This window comes from Ascaphus truei, chromosome 1 (assembly GCF_040206685.1).
Source record: "Ascaphus truei isolate aAscTru1 chromosome 1, aAscTru1.hap1, whole genome shotgun sequence".
NCBI lineage: Eukaryota > Metazoa > Chordata > Amphibia > Anura > Ascaphidae > Ascaphus > Ascaphus truei.
Window position 1 is genome coordinate 489,203,733 of NC_134483.1, and position 16,190 is coordinate 489,219,922.

General features: G+C 50.3%; 1 protein-coding gene across 5 annotated transcripts in view; it reads left to right on the plus strand.

Moving 5' to 3' along the window:
• Positions 1-16,190, plus strand: part of SEPSECS (Sep (O-phosphoserine) tRNA:Sec (selenocysteine) tRNA synthase) — a 49,991-nt gene that overhangs the window by 13,073 nt on the left and 20,728 nt on the right. Inside the window, exons 1-4 of one of the 5 annotated variants that reach the window (XM_075568429.1) lie at positions 6,863-7,120; positions 10,480-10,634; positions 12,933-13,051; positions 13,146-13,304. In XM_075568429.1, the coding sequence (XP_075424544.1) occupies positions 7,007-7,120; positions 10,480-10,634; positions 12,933-13,051; positions 13,146-13,304 (547 nt within the window). In that variant the 5' untranslated portion in view covers positions 6,863-7,006. Of the gene's footprint in view, positions 1-6,862; positions 7,121-9,968; positions 10,088-10,479; positions 10,635-12,932; positions 13,052-13,145; positions 13,305-16,190 lie in introns of those variants that run through there. The other 4 variants (XM_075568394.1, XM_075568411.1, XM_075568419.1 and 1 more) reach the window with 4 other exon arrangements.

The following is a 16,190-nucleotide window of genomic DNA, read 5'->3' on the forward strand; positions in this document are numbered from 1 at the left end:
GGGAAAACTCCTAGGGCCTGTGGAACAATAACCTGCCCCCCTTCCCCTAGCTACCCAGTCCTATCTGTATCTACTATTCACTAGATACTCCTAAAGCACCTGCAGCCAACATACAGCTCACACTGTCGGCCTGCAGGGATCCACACACGCTGCACACACTGCGCCCAGCACATGCAGCGACACATACACACAGCTGCACGCACACACAGCTACCTGAATGATACACACCATTCACTGGAACCCGCAGCAAATCCACTCCTTACACACTGTGCCTCTTTGCCAGTGCCCACAGCCCTCTCCGCTGTGGCACTGCCAAACCTGCACCTTCCACACCTAAGGGTGACCTCCTTAGCTAGGGCCGTCCCTCATCAGTTACCCCCTGCCCTTACTGGGAATTGGGGCCTGCCTGGGGATCTAGGGAGAACCCTTACCTGGTACAGGAGCCACGCGCTCCCTGCACCCTTCCTACTCCTTCCTTCTCCTCTGCCTGACTGACTCTGCAAAGCCCGGGAAATGTATCTATATTCCCGGGCTGAGCTTCCTCCAGCCCTATTGGCCGCAAGGGAGCACCTGACCTCTGTCTCCCTAAGCCTCTTGGGAGTTGTAGTCCCCAGGGGCTGCCTAAAGCATTGGGGCCGCGTGCGCACTTGCCCTGCGCATGCGCGAACCCCTAATGGCCGCCTCAATCTCCCTCTACACTTCCGTACTCTCGCGCGATCTCTCCCTATCCCTGGAGTCCTATCGCGCGCTTGCCGCCTCCTGCGCATGCGCGAACTAACGCGCAATGGCGGCGCACTCTCCTCCAGCCGCCGAGCCGGTGGCAACGCGATCGCGGCCTTAGCAAGGGCCCGATCGCGTCCCCGGCAACCGGCCTGCACCGCACAGTCCCGCTCTGCTCCCTGCAATGGCCCCCACCCTCGCAAAGTGCCGGCGGGTCCACCGCTGCCTCCGGCGGCACCCGCGACCCCACGGCACTCGCGGCAGAAGGTCAGGGAGTTTAAATTTACCTCGGGGCTACATTCTCCCTTTCGCAGAATCCCAACGCCCTCACTTGGGTAGCAACCATACAGTGGGTTATATAATGGAAAATGCATTGTAACCTGTACATCAAACACAAGCAATTCCCCATTTGTACCCAACATACCCGCATGGATACCCGAGGCCAGCTGAGTCTCAGAGTGGAGTGCCCCTAACAGACTGGGTGAGAGTATCCCACCTTGACTCCTGTGAGTCTTTTGGAGTTCAAGACCTGTCCCTTGCACCAACCCACCTTCTCCCTTTTGCAGAAAAAAATGTACGGGGTCCTGGGTGTTGACCCTTTCCGGATCCTCCGGTCTCGTCTCACGGGAGACAGGGAGGCTCAGTCTCTTTCCTCGGTCCACCACATGGCGAACATAGCGCTCCATCGCGCACCTGGGAGAGGCCACAACTACCAGAGCGGTCTCAACAGAGTCTTTGTCCGCTCCAACCATCCCTTTAACGGTGACTTCTTCCGCGGATGGCACCACTTCTTCGGGTAGTCCCGGGTCTTGAGAAGGCCAAGCTTGGAGACTCCTCGTGCAGGAGTATGTGTCGCTCCGGTCCGCTACACCGGATACCTTGGTGAGGTCGAGTTCGTTCCACGATCTGCAGAGATCTTCTGGGGGAGACACCTCCACCAGGACGCGATGACGGGGTGAGCCCATCGCCCGGGTGACCCTACCTTTGGAGTCACCAGGCTCCACGATCACCGGGGAGCTCACACCCGACACCCCTGGGGCAGTCAACTTACCCCTATCGTTGTCGGCAGGTACTGATCCCAAGCCTGGGACCGCTGGTACCTCGGTGGTAGGCCGGACTGGCAGTTGCAGGGCACACGGGCCCACATCATGGTCTGCATCAGTTGAGGTGTTTGCCTCGGTGACCTCACTGGAGTGGTCCGCCGGCAGGCGCATCACCACGCTCGGTTGGACGCTGGACTCATCACACAAGGGCGGGGGTATAAACACCTTACCCTGGCCTTCCGGGATCTGTGGGTCTGGCATCAGTGGTTCCTGCTCGGGAACCAGGTCTGGAACCGACATCTGGGGTTCCAACATCTGGATCTCCGCCTTCAGCGGCTCCGGCTCAGCATCTAGAAAGTCCATTTGGGCACACGGCCCCTCCACCACCTCCATCGCTGAAGTGGAAAAATTAGTAGCGGCTTCACCCACCTCGGTAGCACCATCAGGCGCCTCTTTCTCCGCAGGTTCCGCCATCAGAGGTTCCTGCTCCTCCATTTGCACGTCCCCTTTGAGAGGGTCTGCAACAGTGGTCTGGACACACGGGTCCCCGGAGGCCTCTGGAAGTAAGACAAACTGAGGACAAGCATCATTTACTGTAGGAGGAAGGTCCAGCTCCTCCTCTTCTTCCTCGGCTGGTTCCGCCGCCTGGGGCAGGATAGGCTTTAGGAACCAGGCCCCGCAACACTCACATTGGGGCTCCCACGCCAGTGCCTCCCTCCGGGAACAGCCACATTTGAGGCTGCAACACTGGGTAAACGTTTCTCCATCCACCTCAGTTGACCTGAAACCTAGTTGTAACTGAGATGGTTCGACTCCATCTTTGAGGGCTTCACTCAGGCAGGGGCACATTAGCGTCGTGATCTCCATTCCTGGCAAATTCCAGGGCTCATACACATCAGGGTGTAACCCCTGGCAGTCTCTCTCCTCCTCGGGGAGGGAACACTCCATTTCTGCCACAGAGTCCTCTGCCGCTGGCGGTTTGGGTTGCAGGAACTGCGCCGCACAGTCAGGACACTTAGGCCCTTGGGTCAGCTCGCCAACGGCACACTCACATTCATTCAGACGGCCGTGCAGGCATTCTTCCCCGTCTACCACGGTCATCAAGAGAGCAACTGGTGACTCAGATGCTCCGTCCAGCCAGCCACCCATCGCTTTCCATTCTTTCAACGCACACGGGCACACCACCATTGGCAAGACTAAATGGGGGGCCCGTACGATTCTATACAGCCAAGGGTGTTTTTCTCAGCATCCCTTGCTTTCCTTAGGGGGAACAGAAATTTCTGATTTCTGCTCAAGACACTCCCTCCCCCTGGTGGACTCTAGAGGAGGGGCAGCACAGTCTTTTGGGGAATGTTGCAAACTCGGTACTGAGTCACTCACAGTGTGGGGGTGGGGCTCGGGTTTTCCAGCCAGTCCTGGATAACTGTTGGCAACATTTTCCCGCGCGGCCGGGAACTTAGCACGTGGCTTTCTCCGCCTTGAGGGCTTCCCCATGGCGAAACAAAAATAGGACACAAATTAAAAAAAAACATACAGGGCACCCCAGGTCTGATCTCTCAGCAGCGCCTCCAAATGTAACCCTTTTTGTGAATCGGCCGACCCACCCAATCTCACATTGGCCCCTCGTGGTCTAACCGGTTCCTTTCCCTACAACACACCTGCTCTAAGGGACTACTGGTAACTGTATAACACCTGTGGCTCCAGGAGATCTGAGCCTCCGCTAGCTGGGAGCCTGGGGAAACCCTTACCATTACCTGGTGCAGCGCCTCCACTTACCCAGGATCCCCGTTATGAAAGATAGCCCTGGGTAAGAAATACAATAACACACATAACGATAGAAAGAATACTAACACTTTACTGAGAACATAGCAAATACTATAACACATTACATAACATCATAACATAACCTGATGCTCTATCCGCATCACCTCAGCCCAATGTCTGGTGTTCCCACCCAGTGTCCTGTGATCCCCCACACCCAATGTCCCGTACTCCTACGGAGGTCGTGGGTGACTGCGCAGTCACTAAATTAAGCTAGGGCCCAGTTGGTGCACTTATAATACTGAAGTACCTTCCGAGCACTCCGATGCTCGGGACCGCCACTCTCTTCTAAAAGGGTCAGACGTCCATCTGATCCTTTCCAGGTACTTCTGCCGTGGACCCCAACGAGGGTCCCACCGCTCCACGGGAACTCAACCGTCTCTCGGTAACACCAACCGCATGGGAACAGCAACCGCCGCTATCCCTTCCTATCGCTAACTACTCCTAGAGTGACAGTAACCCTAACCTAGGGCCTGTCCCTGATGAACCGCAACCTGGGATGGCTTGGGGAAAACTCCTAGGGCCTGTGGAACAATAACCTGCCCCCTTCCCCTAGCTACCCAGTCCTATCTGTATCTACTATTCACTAGATACTCCTAAAGCACCTGCAGCCAACATACAGCTCACACTGTCAGCCTGCAGGGATCCACACACGCTGCACACACTGCGCCCAGCACATGCAGCGACACATACACACAGCTGCACGCACACACAGCTACCTGAATGATACACACCATTCACTGGAACCCGCAGCAAATCCACTGCTTACACACTGTGCCTCTTTGCCAGTGCCCACAGCCCTCTCCGCTGTGGCACTGCCAAACCTGCACCTTCCACACCTAAGGGTGACCTCCCTAGCTAGGGCCGTCCCTCTTCAGTTACCCCCTGCCCTTACCGGGAATTGGGGCCTGCCTGGGGATCTAGGGAGAACCCTTACCTGGTACAGGAGCCACGCGCTCCCTGCACCCTTCCTACTCCTTCCTTCTCCTCTGCCTGACTGACTCTGCAAAGCCCGGGAAATGTATCTATATTCCCGGGCTGAGCTTCCTCCAGCCCTATTGGCCGCAAGGGAGCACCTGACCTCTGTCTCCCTAAGCCTCCTGGGAGTTGTAGTCCCCAGGGGCTGCCTAAAGCATTGGGGCCGCGTGCGCACTTGCCCTGCGCATGCGCGAACCCCTAATGGCCGCCTCAATCTCCCTCTACACTTTCCTACTCTCGCGCGATCTCTCCCTATCCCTGGAGTCCTATCGCGCGCTTGCCGCCTCCTGCGCATGCGCGAACTAACGCACAATGGCGGCGCACTCTCCTCCAGCCGCCGAGCCGGTGGCAACGCGATCGCGGCCTTAGCAACGGCCCGATTGCGTCCCCGGCAACAGGCCTGCACTGCACAGTCCCGCTCTGCTCCCTGCAATGGCCCCCACCCTCGCGAAGTGCCGGCGGGTCCACCGCTGCCTCCGGCGGCACCCGCGACCCCACGGCACTCGCGGCAGAAGGTCAGGGAGTTTAAATTTACCTCGGGGCTACATAGATATGTAAGACCTGCAAGTAGCTGGTATAGGCCCAGATCCACTCAAGTGTGCTAAACTTTAGCATGCCTTTCTTCTCATTCATATGAATGCTCAAGTTAAGCACCCTTATCTGGATGTTGTTGGTGGTTTGTATTCTATCATAAATTGGCATTTTTAGTATTTGAATGCAGTTAAAAAAAAAAATGGTCCCCTTCCCCTGAATCATTTGTATGAACCATTACTTTACTCTTGAAGCTCACTTTTATTAGCTGTGTTTACATTTTACATCTGACAACCTGACATTTTAAACTTGTGTAGCCCTTCTTCACCCGTAACTAAAACGGGCTACTGGTACAGCCGTCACCTGTTGGCTCACAGAAGGCTGGAACCTCCGCCACTGGGAGCCTAGGGTGATCGGATGTCTGCAGCGCCTCCACCTGAAAGGGATCCTGACACAGCAGGATAAGCCCCTCCAAGGAACAATACCAGTAATACACACACGCCGGTATATAATAACAACATTTACTATACACACCATAAAACAGTACCCTGTACCACACAGTAGGCCCCAACCTAGTACCACCAATGAGTGTCCCCAAAGTACATTAGGTGCTACTCTGATGTTCTGTTCCCAAAGTCCGGGCCCACCCAAAAGTGTATGGAGTAGTGCTACCCCGTGAGCTGTTGGTGCACTTTGTTGAGGTACCTGCCGAGTACTCCAGTACTCGGTGCGGCCGACTTAGCAATAAGGATCTGCTGATCCAGCGACGTCATCGTCCGCGATGGTGTCCACCTCCACGTGGGGTGAATTCCTGTTGGAAGGTTTCACCATAAAGAGTCTCTTACGATGACGGTGGTTTGGTCCCAGACCACAAGCCACGAGTCACCGCGCGGCATCTTCACTGTGTCTCTGACACTAAACAGTAAAAGGGGAAGCGTCCCTATCTAATGGGCCTTCCCTGAAGCAACCACAAACTATACGTGAGCCGGGGCCTAAAGGAACAAACTAGGCCTAGCCTCAGAGCCACAAGCACCTGAGACACTACATACTTGTCTGGCTCCCTTCTCCGACTGGCGTGGTCCCTCTGAGCACGCTAAATGTATCTCTCTAACTGCCGAGATCCTAGCAGCCCTATTGGCTGATGCGCGCCACGTGCCTAACAGCCCCTGGGGCTGCTGGGAGTTGTAGTCCCTCGTGGAACCCTTGCTGTAATGGCCGCCGCTTCAGTCACTCTGCGCATGGGGCACCAATATGGCCGCCTCAAACCTCGGGGCTACTGCGCATGCTCCAAGAGTCTAAACATGGCCGCCACCTGGATAGGAGCTCCGGCGACCGGATCGCCCCTCTACTTGCTCCCGCATGCAGCCGCAATCTCCCTGCGCGCCGCTACTCCCACCGAAGGTGTCCCCGGTAGTCACCACCCCTGCCGCAGCCTGAAGGTAAGAGGGTGACCTAGCTACACTTGTATAATAAATATGAAAACATTTATAATCCTTCACTTTTTCTAATGAATTACATGTGCATAATAAAGCTGTTATCTGTAAATAAGGGAAATACTCCAGATGATGCTGCAGACACACAACCCTTTTTTATATATAGCTCTTTGCTATCAGAGTTTGCAGCACGCGGACTCCTCCCACTGAGGAAGGCTCTCGCGTTAAGCCCCGCCCCCAACAGCTAGTCTTCCAAGTAGGGGGTTGCACGAGGGGGCGGGGCTTGGAAGAGGAGGACAGCGGAGTTGGAGGCAACTACGTCATCCGCCTTCCTCGTGCAGCGGTGTAAGACGATTGGTTGTTGGCGTGATCACTCCGCCCCTGTGTTGTGTTGTGATTGGCTTGCAGAGTTGGCAGTGCTCTGCGACGCTGGGTCGAGATCCCAGTCTGCCCCAGTGGCTCTGCCTCTCATCACCTGCCATGAACGCGGAGAACTTCAGCGCCGGGGAGCAGCTTGTCACCCCGGCCTACGTGCGTCAGGGCAGGCAGGCCCGGCGCACGCACGAGCAGCTCGTACGGCTCCTCCTGGAAAAGGTAAAGGAGGGCCCCCGGACAGCAGTGTCACGTGACATGCGCGCAGGGTATTATGGGATTTGTAGTTCTGGGTTGAATACACGCAGGGATGCACCAACATGTATTAGAAGGGCCCTGTCTGTGCTGCAGAACAGGTTGCAGTGATGCAGGTTACATGAGCATTATAAACACTGCACCATGCTGCAGAACAGGATGCAGTGATTATCCACGCGAGCATTATAAACACTGCACCATGCTGCAGAAAAGTAACTGGCAAGAGGGGCTCATGTACTTCATTTTGAGAATGTTGATGCATAGCTCCCCTCTGTGGATATATCTGCTTCAGCACAGGTGGCTCAATCAGTCCCTGCTTCTTGTGCACAGGTGGCTCAATCAGTCCCTGCTTCAGCACAGGTGAGCCTCTGATTGAGCCATCTGTGCTTAAGATGGGATATCTGGAAACCCTGACCGGGAGGGGAGGGTACTTGAGCACTCCAGTTAAAGTAACACATTGTTTGTCTTGGGCTGCACTGTCATCAAAAGTTGTTGACCAAAACCCCATGGCACTCAGTCATTCATTATTCATTTTTGGCCAAAAAATAAAGTTCCCATCAGGTGATTATTGCAAAGAAGCATCACATTGGCAGGCTACACTGGAGTAGCTATTGTTTCTGTAAGGCAAATATTTATACAAGAGTTTGGCTCCTGTAGAAAACCAGTATTCAGACTAGATAAGTGCAGTGTTTTCCCTGCAATTTAGTCAATTCATAAAGCATTGCTCGTCTCGGGTGCCGGGTTTTGATATTGGGGTTCATCACTATAAGGCTGCGGTCCCAGTCACTGCAGGGTGTCTTTATTCTCTATGCACACAGCACAGCAGTCACTCAGCAGAACTAGACCCTGTACCCTCAGGATGTCCCTGGACTACACTCCCAGCTAGCGGGCACCAGGAGCAGTCCTAGCTCTTCTGATAGAGTAAGGGGAACAGTCTCCCACCGTAAGGGAGGGCATACAGTGTGCAGAGCCCGGTACACTGCTCTTGGGTAGACCAGCCTCTCTCACGGTAGAGGCAACTAACTAAATTCAGGAAGTGCAGCCCCTTAAGTACAGATCCAGTAGGAACCAGCCCATTGTCCCTGATTGGACAACAGGCCTGATTGCACTACCTTTTCTGTGACTCACTGGGCTGCAGAGAGGTGGGGAAAACCCATGATCACTCCTGGCAACCTGCCCTTACCAGGGATTACTGCCAGGAGGAGGGCAGACGTATTAGCCCAAACCATAAATACATAAAGATCAGCCAAATAATATTTTCAGACCACAACAACCTTAAACTGTGCATCTGTAATTGGTGATTCTTTTTCATAGTCTATTATTTTGGATATCCATTTCAAGTTAAAGTAGCAACCCCGCCTGCTGTGTGTTTACATTTTTACATGCACCGGTGATCAAAGCTCCCAGGAGGTCGGGATTTCGTACCATTTCTTTTTTTTCTTTTTTTATGCAAAATGTGAGTGCATCCTTTTATATTTGTTGCTGCTTCTGAATATATGATCCAGATATACTACACCCTAGGACTCTCTCTCCTTTTGTATATTGTCGTCTGAGGGAAGAACGTACTTTATCTGGGTGATCCACACCGTGATCCGTCATGTCAAGGTCATGTGTCATCACGTTGCCATGGCAACGTGACATCATGGAGCTGACGTAAAGGGGGGGCGGACAAAGGGGAACAGCCGGCAGGGGGGCACAAGGAAAAAATATTACGCTCCCCTGATCTGTTATGCGTGTCCATGCAGGTATTTATACGTGACTGTAATCAATACGCTAGGGCTATTTTCTTCACAATAACTCCTTCTCAGACTTAGATTGGCATTTTCTCCTGACCCACCAGATTTCACTCAAATTCAATAGTGTTGAAAGTTTAGACGCATTTGTAAACGGGTTAACCCAGGCTGGTCAAGCTTAAGTCCTCCGGGCCACCAACAGGTCAGGTTTTCAGGATATCCCTGCGTCGGCACAGGAGGCTCAGTCTTCAACTGAGCCACCTGTGCTGAAGCAGGGACATTCTGAAAAGCTGCCCTGTTGGTGGCCCTTGAGGACTGGAGTTGGCCTCTCCTGGTTTAAACAGTAAAAGGGGACAATCCAAGGCTGTCAGATGCTGCCTTAATCCCTACAATAATAAAGGACCCACTAGTATACTCTCAATGCACATTTTGCAGACCTGCTCTGTTAGAATGCCAACTGTTCTGCTGATTATGGGCTCTTTCACTTCCGCCTCTTGCCTTTTCCCCTCATTGTTCTGTTCGGGACATGTAAGCATTTGAAATATTAGGTTAAAATAAAGCTCTCCCCAGAGCCCAGCGCAGTCTAAAGGTTTCCATGGTAACCTCAGAAGCTAAAAATCCAATAAGAATTTTTTTTAAATAAAGAGCAGAGCATACTCGGGGCAAGATGCATTACAGCGTTAAACTCTCAGTCTTTCGCTGCTTTAACCTATTTGCTTTCAGGAGCCAGAAAAAATTGCTAGACCCACTGGCAGCACAGGGGTTAAGTGCCTCTCTTCCTTTCCAGAACAAAGTCCATAAGGGTTGAAGTGATGACCTATTGTTATTACCCCTCAGTAGTGAACTTTACAGTCCAGGTGCACACATTCTTCAACCCTTCCCTCCCCCCTATCCCTTCCCCCCCTATCCCTTCCCCCCCCCCCCATATCCCTTCCCCCCCCCCCCCATATCCCTTCCCCCCCCCTATCCCTCCCCCCCCCTATTCCTTCCCCCCCCCCCTATCCCTTCCCCCCCCCCCTATCCCTTCCTCCTTCCCAACAATTTGCAGAATAAGGTTTACAACTGAGACATGGGACAAGCTTCCTGGTAGCTTCTTAGCAATGCATGGTTTTTGGTATTTTAAATCTGTCTGATTACATTCAGCGATGGTTGTTCAGTGGAGAGCTGAACGCAATCTGACCAGATCAGGATAAGAATTAAGGTATTTGTTGTACTTAATTTGACTCTGTTTGCACATCATAATCAATCGTTGTTTCCCTTTTCTCCTAGTTTTCTATGTACTTTGCATACTCACTGGGGACGGTACAGGGGGCGTGACTGCACCCATACAGCGTCTCTCTTCTTTGCCATTTTGACAATTCTATATACGTGACCTGTTTATCACCCCTAGCAGCACTTGTGCTCCACTACGTCCACTTTTTTTAATGGGAATTTGACACGCAAACTTGTACGTGAAAGACCAGCACCTAATCTGCAATGCAAAATAAATCTATTAATGTTTCCTTCTCTGTTGGAATACTTATGGGTTATTTTATCTGTTGAAAGGCAGTTAATCACGACTTGCTTTTCTTCTCCCATGTGTTTTCCTTTTAGGGGAAATGTCCGCAAGACGCGTGGGATGAGAGCACCATTGAACTTTTCCTCCATGAGCTTGCAGTCATGGACAGCAATAATTTCCTAGGCAACTGCGGCGTTGGGGAGAGAGAAGGAAGGGTCGCCTCTGGCATGGTTTCCCGCCGGCATTATCGGTACTCCAGCGCAATCATGTATTTCGTTGTATAACCGCATGTCTGTCAGCAGCAGCTTTTCAGGTTCCATGTGACTTGACTTATCCGTGTGTGGATTGCAGTGCATGTTGCATTTTACATTTGTGAAGTGTGTGTTGGGCCAGACATGAGGCACGGCGGCCACCTTGGGCCCTCCACCTCCAGGGCCCCGCACTCCCTCCTGTCGGTGCTGGGATCTAAGATTTACCCGACTGGAGAAGGGAACGTGTGATCCTCCCCCCCCCCCCCCCCGGACCGGGCAGAAGTTGGATCTCGGGACCGGCAGAGCGGTGGGGGTGTGCATGGGGGGGAAGGCATGCCGAAGGCTGAACCGCGCACGTGACCAGGGCATTGTGCGACAAAGACAAAAAAGTTTGTCTCCGCTCGGATCACTCCTACCCACGCTCGCGTGCGTCCGTGTGCGCGCAGTATGGATGCTCCAATTAATTTACATTGTATTGTTCTTGCACAATCAGCCTGGACATGGTGAGAAGAGGAGCGCTGAGTCGGCGTGCGCTTGTACATGCTGTGTGGGAGCCTGGCGAGAGGCGGGGCTTGGCGGACTGCCATTGGATTTTGGCAGTCACGTGACGGGCCCTCCGCTTCCCTCAGCGGCAAAATTTAAACTGCATTTCCACACGCCTCCGCACGCATGCGGAAGCGGCTCCTAAAGCCGCGCTGATTACAGATGCAGGGGGTAAGTGCATCTGCTCACCACGGCTCAGCACGGTCTTTTTGACCATGGCCCTGGCCTAAGGCAGCGATTAAACTGGTGCGATCATGCGCCAAGTACAAATTGCAGGATCCCTTAGAGGACGCCCCTAGTGAGTGCACAGGCATGACGGAGTGAGATGGCGCGACTGCGTTTTGGAAAGTCAAATTTTTTTGTTTTTAAGCAACGGCCACGTGAGGGGTTCAGCCAATCACGGCATAGCCACGCCTCCCCATCGCCTGAAAGCTTGAGCAACGGGCGCTCGCCATGCGTGCACGTACCATAATCTCGGCCTAAGGCCGCGCGTACAGTGCCCGCGACGGGCGACGCGACCGAACACGTGACTTCACCCGTAGCCGCTAGCAAAAGTTGTATTTCGTTTTGCGACGGCGGGGGCGACCGGGCCATTGATTGGTTATGGGGCTGTCACGTGATGCGACAGCCCCTGAAAAATCAAATATTCCCGGTTGCAGAAATTCGCGTCGCTTTGTCGCCGTCGTGTGCGCTTATAGTAACAATGCGTTTATTTTTGGGAGACGTCGCCGGCACTATAAGCGCAGCCTAAGGCTGGCACTCCCGCAAATATCCCTTCTGCTGTACGTTGAAGAGTGCTGCAGGGTTTTACATCTTGGGCACATATACACATACTGAATTAGTGTTTTCTGGTTTTCAAATAATTTGGGGGGTTTTCTAGCCAAAAACGTATTTAACTGAGGGATAAAAAAAAAGTAGGGAGATATCCAATTGCTGGAGTATATTAATTATCCACTCTTTATTTTTAAGGCAATCTAATGTGCCGCTATGTATTATTGGTTACATAGATATCAATCAGCACATAGTGTAAAGAAGTTGACAGTCGATGAGGCTTGTTTGAAATATATATTCCAGTTTTGAAGTACCGCACCACCACCCTGTGGTGTATTTTATATTATATATATATATATTTTTTTTTTTTAGTTTCTCTTCATACCCTTTTCAAAGCTGTTTTTTATATTTAAAATCTGATTGTTCTGGAGATCCACCACACTCTAAGGCTGCGCTTATAGTGCCTGGCGACGCGACGGAGCGACAAAATTTGGAAGCCAGTGTTATTTGATTTTTGGAGAGACAGTCACCACATGTGACTGTCTCTAAACCAATCACAGAGCGCCTATTGCACTCTGCCCTCCCCCTTGGTGACGTCACTGGCCTTGTCGCCAGCGACGTCACTCAAACTTGAAGTGCAACTTTCGCAGATGGCGACGGGTGACGTCATCGGTTGCGTCGCCGGCACCAAAAACGCGGCCTAAGAATTCTTGTCCGGAAGAAATAATATGTCCACTGGAGTCAGCCTCACTTTGGCGGGTAATAGAAAGCAGTGACCTCATTTAAGATTCCATTGCAGCTACTGATTGGATGACCCCTCAGCCATCTTTGTTTATCCTTGCATGTACTGGCAAAATAAATAGAACATGTAATACGTTGACAAATGGGGGTCTATATCGAGCTTTGAGTACTGTGGTTTAGCTCTCTAGTAGCTACATCATAGAGCACCCCAAGTGTTTAAATAATGTTTTGTTTGTTCCCAGGTTAATGCATGGAATTGGAAGGTCGGGCGATGTTTCTGCTATCCAGCCGAAAGCTGCAGGCTCCAGCATTTTGAACAAACTAACAAATTCAGTAATGCTGGACATTATAAAAATGGCTGGTATTTATGTGTTTTTGGATTTGAATATGAGATGTAAAATACATGTCAAAATTGGATGCATCGAAAATAATCCTATTTTAATTCGTTTTCCAAGGTGTGCGATCGGCAACCAGCTGCTTTGTGGTTCCCATGGCCACTGGGATGAGTTTAACGCTTTGCTTCTTAACTCTGCGGCATAAGCGGCCAAAGGCAAAATACATAATTTGGCCAAGGATAGACCAAAAATCTTGTTTCAAGTCCATGATCACTGCAGGTAAGGTAGGGATGTCTCATTGTGTCGTGTGCTTTCTAATTACTAATAATAGTTGATTCCCTATATCACTCCCTGCCTAATGCCTGAAACAAAAGGAGAGTGTGATGCTGACAAGGGTACAATTAATTTGACCTTGTCATTGGGTCTAGAACCAAGATCTCTCCTCACTGTGTATTTGTAGAGGTGTAGACTCTCACCTGAAATGGTAGCTGTTGACCACACTATTTCCAGGGCACTAATGAAAAACAGGCTATTTTGAATAAACAAAATAGCAATTGTCTATCGTAAAAAGTGTGGCTATTGTCCCATTGTGTGGTCTTGTTTATCACAATAGGTGAGGGGGTTACATCTTTAAAACAAGGTTTCTTGCATAAAAGTGGTGTCTGCATTGGGGTAAAACTGAAATGCATACTCCCTGGGTCGTAAGAAATTAGTTATGTTCATTTTGCTTCCAGACAAAAAGCTGTAGGGCTCCCAACATTAAAAATACAAGGACTGAACTGGTGTTATGCATGTACTGTATTTGTATTAATCTTTTGAAAAACCATATCAAACACTTAACACATGTCGGTCTCTGCGCAAAGATTGAATATAAAAGTATTTACTATAGTGCCGGACCTGTCAGCCAGTTTCCCAATGGTCCGGTTTGGAAAATCGCGTAGAAAGGCCATTATAATATCGTTATATAAGTTAGGATATATTTAAACACTTATATTACTTCAACAGTTTGCAAGCATTTATAATTGTTTACACCTGTACCTGATACAGACATACCCCACATTAACGTACGCAATGAGTTCAGAGCTTGTATGTAAAGCGAAAATGTACTTAAAGTGAAGCACTACCTTTTTCCCACTTATCGATGCTTCAGGACAGGTAGGGAGCCGGTATTGTTTTTCAGGACGTGTTGACAGGCGAATGCGCGAGCTGCTGTTTGCCTATTGGGCGAGGGGAATCAATGCAACACTACTACGGCGGTCTGTAGGGCAGAATAAGTGTCCGTACTCGCAAAACGAGCGTACGGACACAGGGGTATGGGGCTATTGAAAATATGCCCTTACTCGCAAGTGTGCGTAAAGTGAGTGTCCTTTAACCGGGGTATGCCTGTTTATATGTACACTACCTTTACAACTGAGTTTTTTAGTGGGAACCAGAAACTGCACTTAGCTGCCAGGGCAACTTCAATGAAATTAGAGGCAGACCGTGCAAGGAGCCCCATTTGACCCGTGCAAGTTGCAGAGTCCTGCTATTGTGTGTAAACGCTTGTCAAAGAAAACATGCTTGTATTACAGTGTACAATATTAGAATAAGAATTTTAATAGAATGTAGATGAGTGAATACAGGACACGTCTATTAAAAATAACTTTATTAATTGACAATATCGTTAAAATATTGGGGTTTAAAACAATGATTAAATGATGCCAAGTGTGGCTAACTCTATGGATAGGTGTATCCAGAGGAGTATACAATGGTGTATTAATGCCCAGTGTTAGGGTAATTCACTGGCCCTAGTGTTCCTCATATGGAGAGAATGGGCTAGAGTTCTTGTAATGAAAGTAGCGGCTGTGTGGACCACAGATGTAGTGCCCCAGTATTGAAATACTAGTAGGTGCACTAGTTGATTGGACCTGTACTTAGCTGCTTTTGGGCTGCAGCTAATGGTACATTATAGACTTGTGTATACAGATCTAGGTCTATGTGCACCTATTATGAGTTTTTAACACCAGCATGTGTGGGTGGTGGTATTTAAATACAAGTGTGTGATACTTAACACGTGTACATCCCAAGTGTGTAATAACAGGGCTAGGATAGACACTAGTATTAGTTTTGCAATACTGGTAAGTTAGTGGCACTGCTGTAAATTCTGTATATGCATATACCTAATTAACAGCTGAGTACTGCTCCTTTTAGGGTATTAATATCGGTCTATTATGAAAGACCTTTCCCTAGTTGGTGTAGTGCTCTTCATATGTGGTAATGGTCTGGCACTCCAGAGGTTAATTGCTGGATTGGTTGCCGTTTTGCTCAATGTGTATACCCCTTTAAGCTAAATGCTGTGTTTGGGGATTAGCATTCAGGCTTCCTGCATTTATACTGTGATTTACTGCCAGATATTCTCTGTGCTTTACTGATGTGTGACTGCTAAGATCGTAGGATCTTGCAGCAGTCCATTACTGTGCACGGGCTGAGACACGCTGACTCTTTGAATCGCTCTGCTCGTGCACGTGGTCACGTGCTTGCCGACGCGCGCGTTTCGCGAGTGCTTTGTCAAGGCTAAGGTAATTAGAAGCATCTAATTCTAATTACCTTAGCCTTGACAAAGCACTCGCGAAACGCGCGCGTCGGCAAGCACGTGACCACGTGCACGAGCAGAGCCTAAGTTCATGTACACTGACTCAGAGAGATTCAAAGAGTCAGCGTGTCTCAGCCCGTGCACAGTAATGGACTGCTGCAAGATCCTACGATCTTAGCAGTCACACATCAGTAAAGCACAGAGAATATCTGGCAGTAAATCACAGTATAAATGCAGGAAGCCTGAATGCTAATCCCCAAACACAGCATTTAGCTTAAAGGGGTATACACATTGAGCAAAACGGCAACCAATCCAGCAATTAACCTCTGGAGTGCCAGACCATTACCACATATGAAGAGCACTACACCAACTAGGGAAAGGTCTTTCATAATAGACCGATATTAATACCCTAAAAGGAGCAGTACTCAGCTGTTAATTAGGTATATGCATATACAGAATTGACAGCAGTGCCACTAACTTACCAGTATTGCAAAACTAATACTAGTGTCTATCCTAGCCCTGTTATTACACACTTGGGATGTACACGTGTTAAGTATCACACACTTGTATTTAAATACCACCACCCACACATG